The 15,242-nt window shown below is 42.3% G+C and overlaps 1 protein-coding gene across 1 annotated transcript in view; it reads right to left on the bottom strand.

Annotated features, from left to right (window-relative positions):
• The window catches only part of COL22A1 (collagen type XXII alpha 1 chain), a 215,783-nt gene that overhangs the window by 59,010 nt on the left and 141,531 nt on the right, over positions 1-15,242 (bottom strand). Inside the window, exons 24-28 of the mRNA XM_086609339.1 lie at positions 6,929-6,982; positions 6,494-6,547; positions 5,480-5,537; positions 3,982-4,031; positions 3,536-3,571 (exon numbers count right to left, since the gene is read on the bottom strand). Of these exons, the coding sequence (XP_086465465.1) occupies positions 3,536-3,571; positions 3,982-4,031; positions 5,480-5,537; positions 6,494-6,547; positions 6,929-6,982 (252 nt within the window). The remainder of the gene's footprint in view (positions 1-3,535; positions 3,572-3,981; positions 4,032-5,479; positions 5,538-6,493; positions 6,548-6,928; positions 6,983-15,242) is intronic.

Consider the following 15,242-nt stretch of genomic DNA (forward strand, 5'->3'; position numbering starts at 1 on the left):
AAAAATATAAGTCTGGTCCTTAGGGTAGACTACTCAAGGCACAATGCTCTTAGGCTGGGAAGGGTAAAACCTTGATTTAGCTGTCTATGTCTTTGCATGTCTGCTACTAGACTGTGAATTGCTCAGAACTCACAACAACTGCAGGTGGTTTCTTCTCGATACCCAGTGACGTCATGATACATATGAATCATAGAATGGTTAGGGTTGGAAAGGACCTCGAAGATCATCTAGTTCCAACCCCCATATGGCCTAACTGTAGGCCAGAACCTGCCCCAGTGTTTTCATTGGACTGATTCTAGATGTAGTTTGTGGAGAGAGAATGGAATTAGTTTGATTATAAAATAATTTCTTAGTCTTGGAAAAGTATTACTTAAACTAGCAGCTAAGAGCTCTCTTTTTTTGTCCTTACACTGAGACCATGAAATATAGAACGTTTTCTTCATGATGCTCCGCAGCATCACCAAGCAAGAAAATAAAGGCAGCTAAAAACCCCTAAATCTAACTTTTTATTTTCATCTTTAATGATCTGGTGTAGTCTGAAAATGCAAAAACTGCACTGTATTAATCTGAACGGTACAGATGTTATCTGTCAGTAGATCTAGAATTTTCTGGATGTGCTACTGCACGTTTGGTTTTGTTTCTGTTTGAACCTTACCTTCAAGTTTCTGCTTTACTCTAGTTGCTATGGCAGTAATTATGATCTCTGTGTCATGTGGTTTGTTCTAAATCAAGTTCGTTCTCTATCAAGTATTCTCAAATTTAGCTCCAGGTTGACCCAGTTTGTCACCTGAAAATAACCACGTGGTTTTCTATTTATAGTAACTGTGCTATTTGCATTTGCAGTGCAGTATCCCAAAGGATCTCAGTCAGAGACAGGACCCAAATGCACGAAGTGCTGTGCGAATACCCAACTACGAAAGGTGATCCCTGCTTTATCTCTGAAGTACAGGTAGAGGGAAAACATTATCACGATATGGGTGCAAGGAGTCTTCAGAAGATATCAGGTGAGGAACAAGATGCTTTGGTGACAGAGCATGACTGGGAACATCAAGATGATGCTTGGAGAATTCTAAAGAAAGCGACATTTAGTGACAGAGGAGTGATGCTTTATGAGAGTCACTGCAGGCTTCTGGCTGATGATGAGATCCTAGAGATCAGGAGGACAAACAGAGGGCCTAATATTAAAGAAGATAAAAGGAGAATTTGGAGGAAAAATAAAAACATGTGCTGTAACTTTGGCCTCTGGAAAAGTACTGAAGCAAAATGTCAATGAGTTTGTATGAGCTCAAGGACAGAAAGATAATACGGAACAGCCAATGTGGATTGGTTAAAACCTAATCATGTCAAACTCATTCAGCTTCCTCCCTTGTCAGGAGAACTAAGCAGACAAAAAGGAAGTATTTGTGTGATGTATTTTGACATTAGTAAGACACCTGACACTGGCCAACATGATGTTCTCATTTGCTAACTACAAAAACAGGACATAGAAGAAGGATCTTGGGAGGATGATGTACAACTGACTGAAGAAACTGCATTCACACACCTGTTTTTAGCTGTTTTCTGTCAAATTCAGAGGATATACAAAGGGAAGTCCTCTAAGGGTCTGCACTATTCATATTTTAATTTATGACTGAGGTGACAGAAAAGAGAATATTTATGAAATGTATGGAGAACACCACACCATGGAGAGAGAGGCAAGTGTTTTGGAAGGTGGTATTAGAATCCAAAGCAGCCCTGTGAGGGGAGACAATCCAGACTGAGTGGCAGTGATTTGGTTGGGGGTCTGACCCTTCGTTGCACTGGGCCTGAGTTTGGCAACATCGAGTCTCATGCTTGCCTGGCAGCTGCAAGCCCAGCAGTTTGCCCAAAACCAGCAAAATGACACTGAGTGGTGGCCACCGGAACCACCCAGGAAGAGTATAGAAACCGCTCCCTCAGAGCCTGATGGAGCACTCCTGAGGAATGGCTGGCCTGTGCCGTGGTGATCTCCCCTTACTTGGGATGCTAGGTAAGGATGCTTTCCTGGGAACTGAGTGATACCTATTAGGTAGATTATATGGAATTTTGGAATAGAAGCAGAACAGTCCCCACTAGCAAGATGGTGTAATTGTTATTCACTTATTAAGGGCCTTATCCCAACAAACCCCACTTTGTACCTCAGATACAGAACCTTATTCCTTCACAGGGTAGATAGTGACAGAGAATTTGACTGCAACACCTGACAAATAGGAAAATGGTGAGCAGTTCCTAAAATTTAATGGTTGTGGAGAGACTGACACAGCTTATGTAAAGCTGCTATGTGAATCACAGAATCATAGAATCATAGAATGGTTAGGGTTGGAAGGGACCTCAAAGATCATCTAGTTCCAACCTTCCTGAAATGGGCAGGGAAATCCTCCACTACACCAGGTTGCCCAAAGCCTCATCCAACCTGGCCTTGAACACCTCCAGGGATGGGGCATCCACAACTTCTCTGGGCAACCTGTTCCAGTACCTCACCACCCTCAATGTAAAGAATTTCTTTCTTATATCTAACCTAAATCTGCCCTCTTTCAGTTTAAATCCATTGCCCCTTGTCCTATCACTACACACCCTTGTAAAAAGTCCCTCTCCAGCTTTCCTGTAGGCCCCCTTTAGGTACTGGAAAGCTGCAATAAGATCACCCCAGAGCCTTCTCTTCTCCAGGCTGAACAGCCCCAACTCTCTCAGCCTGTCTTCATAGCAGAGGTGCTCCAGCCCTCTGATCATCTTCATGAGACTCCTTATGGACAACTTCTTCCCTTACTCCCTCTAAGTCCAGTTTGTGATATAAATGGTGCATGTTCTGCTCTATTGCACAAGACAACATGGGAGCAGAGGTCATGACCATTCTCCCATTTCATCTTTACAGCAGAAGATCGGACCGAGACTGGTAGAAGCAAGAGAAGACTGAGGCTCTGAGACTCTTCCATCGCTGGCTTATACTCTGTATCCTAAAATCTGAAGATGTATGCCGAAGATACAAGACTGCCTTATACAGATTTCTCTTTCTACAGATTTTCATACTCCAGTTGAAAAGCTGTCATGCAGATGACAATGTTAACATCTATGGTTAGTGGTCCTGACTGGGCTCTAGACGGCTGTGTGCTTTAGGAAATCCCAAGACATTTCCCTGGTTCTTCACTGAATTCTCTCCTTGCATCACATAGTTACAGGTAAATACTCATCTTCTAGAATCAGCACCTTGGTTTAAAGTGAGGAAAACAAGCACTTTGAAGCCACTCTGTCTTCATTTTCTTCCCTATCCACCAGGAACAAGATGACAGAGTTTTCCAGGATACAAAGAAAAGTTGGATTTAGCATATATTTGTTCTGGAATTTTTGCTTTAGTCTGTCCAACGATGGGTCTCATCCACTCATTTGTCACATCTTCATTTGCAGATGCAAATGACATGCACAGATCTTGTTATTGGCAAATGGCTTTGTTTTTGCATGTGGTCACTTTCTATCGCTCTGACAGGTAGGCCTTGCTGCTAAGACTATTTTTCCTCCTCACCTGTTCACCAGGTTGGCCACGGCTCCCTGGTTCACCCTGGAAAAACAAAAGCAAAACTTTAACACTGCAAGGATCTGAACCTTTTGTAAGAACACTTTCTCATTAGTAAAGTGTGTTCCCTATGGTCGCGGACCATGTTCTCCTACCCACTTCCCATAAGGCACTGAAATTGCCTTCTTGATGGCTTGGGAACTCAGACCACAGGGAGCCAACACAAGGGCCAGGTCAGATTTCCCTACACATGCAGACTTGAGAGAGGAGCATCAAGCAGACTTTGGTACTTTGGAACACCATGAACTCTGAAAGGCAATAAGTCACATCTGCTCATCCTCCTATGCCTCCAACTTGAGAGGAATCTTACTCTCCTGACTTCAGTATAAGACTTTCCAAAATCATGCCTTGATTGAATCAATAGCTACAGTAAACTATGAAATAAAATTCCTTACCTTAGGGCCGGCTTTTCCAGGAAAGCCTTCCTCACCCTTTTCCCCTTGTTCTCCCTGTGGGGAACACAAGAAGTTAATGTACAAACTTCTCTGGTAGTGCAGCATGTTTGCAGGCAATGGCAAGGAATATTTTGACTTAGATCCTCAGTATCAGCCTAAGAATGTAAATGGAGCCATGTGAGAACGTTATTCCACTCCAGTGCTGTTTGCAATCACATCTCCAACACCGATTGCTCTACTGGAATATTTCTGGAATAACACAAAGTCAACGACTGTTACATTAAAGATGTCGATAGTGAATTACCTGAAAAACAAAATCTCCATTCAGTTTCTTCAAAATATACGTGGTTAGAAAGTCTACATTATTTCTGTTAAGAAGAATAAATACTTGCAGGATTGAGACCTCGGCACTGGGCCTCTTAGGTAAATACTTTGAAACTGATCTTTCAGTGTGGGTGGTGTCAACATAGAGACTGCAGTGGATTAAGAGCTGAAATACACTACATGTCTGGGAAGTGCAGTAGGTACTACACAGTGCTGTGAATAAAATCCAAAGATTTATTTAGCCCCAGAAATTTGTTATAGACTCAAAATTCCTCATCTTTATTCATCAGGAAATGGGAGCCGGAGACTCTGTTAGACCTGGGCTCAGGCACTCAGAGCACTCAGATGAGAGGCAAGTATAAATGTATTGGAACAAGTAGTGGTCATAGTGCTCAAGTATCAGAGGCAAGAAGGCTGCTGTCAATGCAGTCCGAGGCAGTAGATGGTTAAGAGCTGTTGTCCTTATTCCAGTATAGTGTCATCATGCCCAAACCCTAGCTTGGCCTGCACAGTCAAAATATGGGACATTTCTTTGGCACTTATTTATATACTGATGGCAAGTTAATAAGAATGTCTCCTATCTCTAAATCTCCCGTTTCCCTTCTCCCACTGCAGAGACAGCAGAAGAGAACTTGTCCCAATCTGTCATTTGTAGCAGCTTTCAAATGGGGCATAAGAAGTAGGAAATAATGAAGAACCATCTTTCTGCCACACAGACCTACAGACGCCTTAGGGGGATGTCATCTCCTCTTTCCAGCCCTTCAGGGAGGAAAGAAAGGAACATCTTTGGAGCCTGCCACACTTCTTTGTTCTTCTCTGTGCCTTGGACACATGACTTGACTTGCCAGTGTCACTGGCTTTCGTGAGTGACAGTAGAAGCTTCTCTGTTAGCAATACTAATCTGTGTTTGCCAAATAGGATGTGGCAGTCGAAGACTGGAAGAGGATGTCTCATCCCTGCTGTATTTACAATGAGCTCCATCTTCACAACGACCCAGTACAGTGCAATCACTCCAGCTGACTTGTCCCTGGAGCTTCTCTGGTGGCTCAGTGAGGTGGTATCGGTGAGGTGGTGTTTGGCTCTGGAGATGTACTCCCCTTTCCCCTTACGCTTGCTAGCTTACCCAGATAAGGTGATCAGGTAAGTAGCTTAATACTAGAGTAGATGGTGTCACTTGCCTTTTGACCTGGAAGTCCAGGAAGCCCATTGAATCCATCTTTCCCAGGCAACCCCTAAAGAAAAGAAAATCATAAACTGTAAGTGCCTGTTCTTTAATCATTAATAACAAGCTCAGCACAAGCACGCTCAGCTCGTCCCTCTTGCCATCAACCTAAATTTATGAAAAGAAGAACCGCCTCATGCATTTTGTTCTGACTTTTTCCCTACTGTGACTCAAAATATACCAAAGCTCTCACAATGTACGTATCTGCTCGTCCCTTTTTCCGGGATCCCAGTTTTGGTGAATGACCACTGGATGTCAGTGTTGTTACAGAGAAACAACAGTATAGTGCTTTTAGGCACTGTGGATTCTTAAATAACTTTAAAAATTGCATTTTTACTTATCATTCTCTGTAAGTCTCTATTATCTGTAGCTACAAAGATGTTTTAAAGTCTATTTCTTCTTTTAAATATTAGTAATTTCTTATACAAGACATAGACTCCTAAAATTAAATTTTACAACACATAGTGACAGAATTGTTCAGCAAGAGAAGAATTAAAATTACTTCCTGTCATGTATTTAAAATGGTGAGAAAAAGTTTAGTCCCCTTTCCGAGTGTCAGTCAATCCCCAAACACTGCAGGCTGCAGGTGACACTTCTTAATACTTCATAATTCACCTTTCTTGACTTAACAGCCAACAGAAATTGCTACCCTCTGCTAAATCTGAGATTTTAATTTCAGTTCTTTGGCATAATTCCGGAAACTCCAGGTTTGGAAGAACAATATCTTGCTAAATGCAAAATGATTTTTGAAAGGTATCACATGAAGAAAACAGCATCGTCCCAGTGTGTAGGAATAGTGGAGCTGCAACTGGTAAAATGCTTGTTCACAAAAGGTGTTGGAGACTAACGTCTGCATTAAAACCTTGCATGCAGACAAGCTGCAGGAAAGGAGGCAAAGACTTGAGAATTAAAGTATCTGAAGTCGTGGAGAGCATGGAGGCAGGGAAGCAGTTCCTCAACACTTACAGCTGGTCCCGGTGGTCCGGTTTTACCAGAAACGCCAATCTCTCCTGGCAGTCCCTGAAAAATGAAATCAGAAGGGAAAAAAATAAAATTAAAAAATCTGTATTTCCGTCCTTTGCAGCAACCTCACTGGAGGTTGCTACTTTCAAATTAAATGCAATTTTCCCTTCCACGGCAGTCAAGTCTCCACCATGGGGAGTCCCGTAGACATTGTTGTATCCCCAAGTAGGACTAACTTGGTTTCAGCACTCGGCACAGAGAAGCTGTCCTCTAGGACCAGCTGTAGCTTTTCAGTGAGCAAATATAAGAGAAAACACACATTACCAGAGGCCCTGACTCAGTTCCCACTGAAACCCATGACCTAAAATTCTCCCCAGTTGTTTTTTCTTCTCCTTGTTATAAAACAACAAAAAAAACCCCAAAAGCTTGTTTTCTTACTGGTGCTCCAGGTGGTCCAGGGGGTCCAGCAATGCCTGGGGGCCCTGGAGGTCCCTGTAAGAGAGGAAGCAAAACCAGTTTATCAAACTCTCTGATAGTGGCTGAAAGCCTCAGGTCCTTCCCCATGCACTCAGGGCCCTGTTCGAAACAGGCAAAACCACTGAACTTTATTTCATTAACTTCTACCAAAAAAAAAAAAAAAGCAAAATGCCAAACTGAGCTCCAAGGGAACCAAGATCATGAGTAGAAGAGGATCTCCTGCTTAAGCCACTAGTTACTGTTGCTACAAGGTGAGGTCCATCCTCCACTCCAGTACAGAACATGGAGGAGTTGAAGGCCATCAATGGTAACGTACAACACAAAGCTTGTCCAGTGGGATCCCTTGTAGCATCCAGCCTAATTTAATCTTGATTAATGTCATTTCAAAGCGAACAATTTACCTTTGCAAAAAGATCTTTGAAGGAACTAATGAGTGGAACAGGCTTGTGGTTTGGGCTTTTTGGGGGAGGCTGGGGGTAAAAATAGGAATCCAAGAGTATGGAGAAACAATATAGTGGACCAGGTGTTTTAAAATAAATGCATCACCATTTACCATTTTGGTGCTCTCCATTAACCTTGTTGATAGCAAAAGGTCCTCACAAACTCATACTTCAATGCACATATTCAGTTGGAAATGTCCTAACGGTCTTTTTTACTCATCTCCCTGCAACAGCTGTTTCTCTTACGGAAAATATTCTCTCAATAGTCACCCAATTTTCAGAGGGATTTATTTTTGTGTGTTGAGCAAATTGTTAAATTTGGCTTCCTAGCTGAGAAATTTGTTTCTGTACTCGACAGATCTTAACAGGCTGCCTGAGATGCAGAGGTGTTTGTTGCTTCCAGCTTCCACTGTAGCCAAGACAGGATTTCTCCTGTGCTCAGCACAAAGCATGTGTTCATGTATGTTTTGGGTCGGGACCTAGGCAAACAATATTAGGATGGATGTGAGAAACGGATATATGAATGAGCTGAAATTTTACCCTGGCTGTTTCTTTCTGTCTTTCTAACACAATGATTTTATTAATTAATTTATTAAGTTTTCAGCATAGGGGGAGTTCTAGTGTGTTTATACTTAAAAAAACCCACCTAACAACCAACCCACACTCATCCAAATCCTATGTAAATAACTGAAACTGGGCAACTGATGCAAGATAGAGAATGGCCAGGATTTTCCCTGCTAGACCTGTGTCACTATTCAATATCACAAAGCACGGATTTTCTGATTAAGGTATTAAAATCCAGCCAGAAGAGATGACGGCCTCTCACCAATAGATGGGGCAAAGCGACCAGAAAAGGGATCTGCAGATGCACTTGGCTCCCATGATCTGCTTTCATTGCGACTCAGAACAGACATGGAGTCATCTCACCAACAACGTCAGCATTTGTAGAGCACCTCAAATGTGAGCACAACTAAAAAATCCCCAGAAAACTGTGGCCTGGGATGCACCGATGCTGCTGACTTAATTCCTAGGGAGCCCTGCATTGGCTTCTGGGGATGTTGGTTCAGCTGTTATCGCAGAAGGGTCTTGCAGTTAAGGAGCTGCATCAGTCCCATCAGAAGACATCTGGCTGAGACCATCCATCACATAAAAAAGGCTTTGCCATTCAAAGAAAAGAATCAACAGTCTAAAGCAGCCCAACACAAGAGAAAATACCACACTGCAGACACAACTGGATGGAGTGACCTCAGATGCTAGAGACCTGGAAATTTTTCTTGGCCTTACTCTACTTGTACAAGGATAGTATTGCTGAGAGGCCCTGCAGAAGATATGGGCTCCAAGAAGGTGCTACCATGAAGAGTGGGTGCAGTATTGGGAAAGAAAGCAAAGGTACCTTTAGAAAAACAGCAAACTTATTCAGCGCAGAGTGGACTATGCATAAGCACAAGAAAAAAAGTCCAAGATTTACCTCTGCAGACTTTCCTTGCTAATTCCATTGGTTTCTCACTAATAGCCTAATTTTATTCTCTCTCTGTCTGCCAATAACTAAACCACCTCCCACCATCAAGCACATATTCGCCGTGGCCCTACAACAGGGAGCTTCTATCATGAGGTGAAAAACCCCAGCCAGGACAAAGGCTCAGCCTAAGCATCCCCAAGCACGATGCCAGTTACCCCACACAGTACAGACAAGGGTCAATCTGACCTAAAAGCAAAGTCTCGCTAAAGCATCTCCCAGCAACCAATGTAATCCCTTGAAACACAAGATGCTACATCCTCCTCATCCCAACTATTTCTAAAAGAAAATGATCATGGAGTCATTTTTTTCTGTCTGGTAAAGACTCGGATGTGTGATGCTCTCACGAGATCCCACCTGGAGTACTGCTCTCAGCTCTGGGGTTCCAACGTAAGAAGGACATGGAGCTGTTGGAGCAGGTCCAGAGGAGGGCCACAAAGATGATCTGAGGGCTGGAGCACCTCTGCTATGAAGACAGGCTGAGAGAGTTGGGGCTGTTCAGCCTGGAGAAGAGAAGGCTCTGGGGTGATCTTATAGCAGCCTTCCAGTACCTAAAGGGGCTACAAGAAAGCTGGAGAGGGACTTTTTACAAGGACATGTAGTGATAGGACAAGGGGCAATGGCTTTAAACTGAAAGAGGGTAGATTTAGATTGGATATAAGGAAGACATTTTTTACTCTGAGAGTGGTGAGGCACTGGAACAGGTTGCCCAGAGGAGCTGTGGTTGCCCTGTCCCTGAAGATGTTCAAGGCCAGGTTGGATGAGGCTTTGAGCAACCTGGTGTAGTGGAAGGTGTCCCTGCCCATGGTAGGGGGTTGGAACTAGATGATCTTTAAGGTGCCTTTCAACCCAAACCATTCTCTGATTCTATGATTCCTAGACACTGAAGGAAAAAACGACATATGAAAACTTTATTCTAAAACAGGACTACACAAACTCAGTTTGGAAAACAAATGTAAAACATGGATCTTTTATCAAAATGTTTAAACCAAGCTGCTGTTTTAAAACAAAAATATTCCAAATGATCATTAAAATTGAAATAGTGTTTAGAGATGTGTGTGTGTCGTGGGATGGGACATCTTTAAAAATACAGGAGTGCGTGTGAATTTTTTCAGGCTTGTGTTTCATCCAGCTCGGTTCCTTAGACAATGTAATGCAGGGACAGCTCTCAGGAAAGAAATCCGACACTCTCCTCATACTGGAGGAACAGCTGTGCCTGTCCTCCAGGACCCACTGAAGGATGTTCTCCTCTTCCAGTGTGTACCTTGCTGGAAGACAGACTGGGAAAGGCAGAGCTATTAAGATTTAGGTTCTGCACTCCCTAAGGAAGCTCTGAAAAGGAAAAAAAACCTTTGTCTGTGACTACATCAGTAGGCTGCTTGGCCTAAATCTCTTTTCCATGAAAGAAGGTATGGCTGTGTTTTAGACAGAGGTGAACAAATGCCATTCCAAGACGGAAACTGAAGTCTGATGGCTTTTCCAGTTATCTGGAGGCAAAGCTTGCATAGACATATTTTCTGTATGTTGTTCCATGCTGATAACTAGAGTCTCTTACACTATGGGTAAGGCTTAGATAAGCCCTTAACCCATGTCAAAACAGACTGTGGTCTGGGCTTTTTGGACAGTGGGCCAGCTTTACGAACGAAAAGAATCTCTGGGACATGCAGAAGCATCCTGTCTGCAGCCACGATGACAGCACAACGCATAACTACAGTATCCACCAGCACAACTACTGTGAATTATTTTCAGTAATGCTGCATTAGAGCACCATATTACTCTCTGCTTAAATCCTGCCTTACAAACCAAGACAAAGATAAGAGGATATAGAAAAAGGCTCTTGCTGATGACACTGGAAACTGAAAGCCTAAAGAGTCAACAGATCTGAGCATTTACCTGTGATGCATGCTTTATAGTCGGCTTCAGTGATAGTGCCATAATTCATAAGCGGATGAGGTCTCCATTTATTTCACCAGGTGGCATTGCAATTGGAGTACCAACATTATTTTTAAAAATAAAGTTCTTTTAACAAAAATTCTCTGAACTGTCTTTCCAGCTCTGTAAAAGTACTGAATAAAGTTGACTTTGTACACAGCAGGCTCTCCAGGAGAACTTCTTGCTTCCAGTGAAAGGCAGTATTTGTTTAATTTCATCACCACTTAGTGCAAGATACGGACATGATCTCTTTTGTCTATAGAGGAAGATTTATTTCTCTTTATGTTCACTTTGAGGTGGTTTACTGAGTCAGTGCAGCAAATGAGAAAAACAACAAAAAAACCTCCGTTATGATCTTGCGTTTCAGTACTATTAGTGATCTGCACTGGTGAAGACTTTTTTTTTCCTTTATTTTTGTGGAAAGTATAGATCTTATTAAAGATAGCTCTGAGCAATATCTTCCAATTTCGAGCAGCACTGGCAGAGCTGGAATTCAATCTGAGCTTTGCAGCTGGGGCCTGTATCCTTTCGTTACATTTCACAGTATTAACTTGCATTATAAAAAGGACGTTAAGGACACGGTGCATTTCAGAGGATATAATTTATTTCCTGAATTACTTAAGAAAAGCAAAGCTTGAGCTCACACCCTACGGACAAGTCTATACTAATTAAATCACTGCCAGCCATGACTATAAAAGGCACAGCTTGTACCGGTCTTCCTCGCAGGTCTTAGTTACACCATCAGGTTATCTAGCAGAAGGCAAACCTCAATAACAGCCCAGAGATATTGCTAGTGTGACATATGGCATTTTTGCTTAAAACTCAGAAACTTTTGACTCCTTTTGCTATCTCACAAGTGGACAGCATGTACCTGCCCAGCTCAGGGAATCTAGAGAGTGGCTCAGTGGACCATTTGGAGGAACTTGTTAAAGGAGAGCTTCAGGCCTCACTGATGACATTAACTGGATCTTCATCAACAGGAGCTCAGACAACTGCATCGCCACCCTTAACTCATTGAGTGCTTGCATTTGGAGCTGAATCCCAGCCCTGGATTCAGTTCAGAGTGTCTGAGCCTTGGTTAGCACTGGGGCACCAGCGCCCTTCTCTGCTGAGCTTGTGAACGCAGCCTTCATGGCTCACAGAGCACACACTGCCTAGCTGCAAATCTCCTTTCTCCTCACCATATCCCTCATGCCTTGAAAAACATTTGCAAAGTTACCTCAACTGCCTTCAGCCCCTTCTCTGAATTCTTCCTCTCAACACATGCTGGGACAGACAAGGTACACTAAGATCTCGGGCGACCATGCAGAAACGCACAGCCTCATTGTTTCCCATGCTTGGTACCATCCATCTATTTCAACTGAAAGTGCTTTACAGAAAAGCTCATTTTTCAGTCTGCATCTGAACAGCCTACTGCAATAGAGGTTTGGCCCATGATTAAGGTTCCTGGAAACTAAAATAGTACAAATAAATAATAACAACATAAACACATTATGAGTTCAGATGTCTATGTCCTTGCTGCAGGAAAATCATTCATCTCCAGAAGGGAAATAGCCCCAGAGTGTCTACTCCAGGGCTTAACGATGTTGCAAGATGCACCATTTCTAAAGGTCATGGGAAAATAAATGCTCGATTTTGGGGGTGCTGACTGAACAACACAGAGCAAACAAGCATATGGACTGATTCACCACCTCAGCTGGTTTAGAAGGAAAAAGAAAAACATTTTATAATCTTTTTGGATTAAAATTTATTTTGAATTGGTGTGTGCAAGGAGAGAGGTAAAACTAGGGCTACCCTATTGTCACAAAACATCCCCAGGCTAGCTGGGAAGTTGCCTCCTAGTCAGGATTTGGCACTTAAATTAACTCTTGGAATGTGAACACACCCAGTCAATGGTCCTTGATAGTAGGACTGACATCATCTCAACTGTGGTTCATCACTGGATCTGCTGACCCTGCTCCAGAGTAGCCCTCAGACTGCATGGCTGCCTGATCTTCCTGTGCCTTCTCAGCTGGACGGAGCACAACAGCAACTATTTTTCTTGACAAAACCCAACAATAACTTCAGATGATCTTTTCTATGTCTTTCTGCAGCAGTGTGCCTTCTACAGCTTCTATAGCCATTCCTTCCTTTTGCCCATACAGCTATGAATGGGGGGAATCAGGTCAGAAAACAAAACTATATTTAAATTTAAAATAGAAGAGGAAAAGGAGGTTATGTTAGTGTCCTAATCTAGTTTATGTACGGCCAATTCAAAACAGTTGGCTCTCAATGCTTTAGAGATAGCACAGGAACGGGTGACAGACTTCCATACATGACTTGGAAGAATACCCATGCAACTACAGCATAAGGAAAACACTTTTCTTCTTGAGTATTTTTGGGGCATAGTCTGATTAACATTTTTTTTTTTTTAAAAAAAAAAAGCTGATAAAGTGCTTAAAAAACCCTAATGTCACAAAAATTGCTGCTAAACTGAAAAGTAGTTTTGTCACAAACTGAATGTAAGCACTTTCTCTACACAGAAATATGGAGATCTGCAGTAATATGTCCAGAACAGAGTGCCACTGCAGGAATAGGAACAATATTTTTCCATTCTTACAGTTAGCTTGGAGGAACAGTCAATTTAAGTATTCTTCAATCGGGCTATTATTAGATGCAGTTTTAATTAACATAAAATTTTTTAACTTTATTTAGCCTGTGTGGAAAGGAAAAATACTTAATGCTATGTCAGTGATTTTCTCAGATACATCCATAAAATTGCTAACACGTGCATATATATATACTTTCAAGAGTTACAGAGAACTTGAGCTGAGCAGGTATGACACTGTTTGGATGAATAGTGCCAGATAACTCAGAAATAAAGCATGGAGAAAAGTCTTCCTCCAAAAGCAAGGAAAATCCTCTCCCAATGGCTACAAAGTTGGTTCAGAAGGCTGGGGGGACCTCTAATGGTATCCAATGGAAAAAAAAAAAAACAAAACAAACAAACCAAACCAAAACAAAATCACAAAAAAACAACAAAATCTTTTAAATCCATTCAAAATACCGTCTTCATTCCTCTTGAAGGCTGCTGGTGAAATACTTGCAAACCAGATACTGTACCAGAGGAAGAAGTCTTAAAAACATGTAAACCAGTATCAAGTGGTGTTTCGCAGGGCAAGATTCCCAGCTGGACACAAGGGCCCTCACCTGCACAGAGTTCAAGCCTCTGGATTGCTTCTCTGACAGCCTCCGCAGACATGTGAACAGCTCGTTACAAAATCTCTGCCAAAGAAACCGTTTCTAGATCATGTTTCCTGGTTACAAGGGCATAGCTTGCCAGAGGAAAGAAATGAAAAATCAGGATCTGCCGTGTAGCTATTTGTTGCAATACATCACCAACAGCTGTAGTGACAGAGGCTCGTCATTCCTGTCCAAAACTTAACCAGTTATTGAAACAAAATCCCAAAGCCAAAGACCCAATTCGTTAATTTTTCATTGAAAAGTGAATGAATGAAATACTCAGTAGTTTTATCCTATATGGTCAGCTCATAGCCAGGTTGCATCTTTCCTGCCTGAGGACATTTCTGCAGATATTTTTCTTATGGCAGGGGTGACCCTACAAAGTGAGTCGGGTCAGCTGAATTCAGCTACAAAGTTAGCAAGAAATCAAGCCAGAGGCAAGTGTCAGTGTTGTTATGATACAGGGCAGAAGGAGTTGATCCAACGTGGAGCCAAATCCTCTCTGACGATGCTTAACATGCACAGCACTATTTGGCCCTTATGATGTTACATATAGTGCAATTTTGAGCACTGTCTTGCCAAAAGCATTAAAAAAAAAGGAGCTAAGGGGTCATTAATTTAAGACATCCTTCCTCATGGGGAGAATGCACATTTAGTTTTAAGCTCCTGTCTTTCTCTTTCTCAATAATCCAACACCTATCCCTCTATAGCAAGTAAAAACCTATCAAAGCCACAAAACCAGCCTTGTGCTCAAAGAAGTGTGCTTTCTGAGTAGCAAACACCTTTCGAACTACTTCTTCCCTCAAGACTGCAGCACAGGAGGCACATCTGCAATTGCCAATTCACACAGCCAACAATTAGCTGAGACACTGTCCTGAACATTACAAAGCACAAATCATGGCTTTCCCTCCGGAATGACACTGCTCTATGCACCAGCAATGGGGAAAGATGCTGAAAATCTGTGGAAGTTGGAAGCAATTGCTGCCAGACAGGCAGACTTCTCTCAATCACGACAAGATAAATTAATTTGGCTCTTAAGGAGAAACACCAACTTCAAAGACGATGCAGATGAGAAGAGAACAAGGCCATGGCGTGCTGCACTATGGTTCCAAGTCACCTGTTGCCACGAAATACGTTTTTCCCCATATCATATAAAAATGAAGAA

This window comes from Tauraco erythrolophus, chromosome 3 (assembly GCF_009769465.1).
Source record: "Tauraco erythrolophus isolate bTauEry1 chromosome 3, bTauEry1.pri, whole genome shotgun sequence".
NCBI classification, from domain to species: domain Eukaryota; kingdom Metazoa; phylum Chordata; class Aves; order Musophagiformes; family Musophagidae; genus Tauraco; species Tauraco erythrolophus.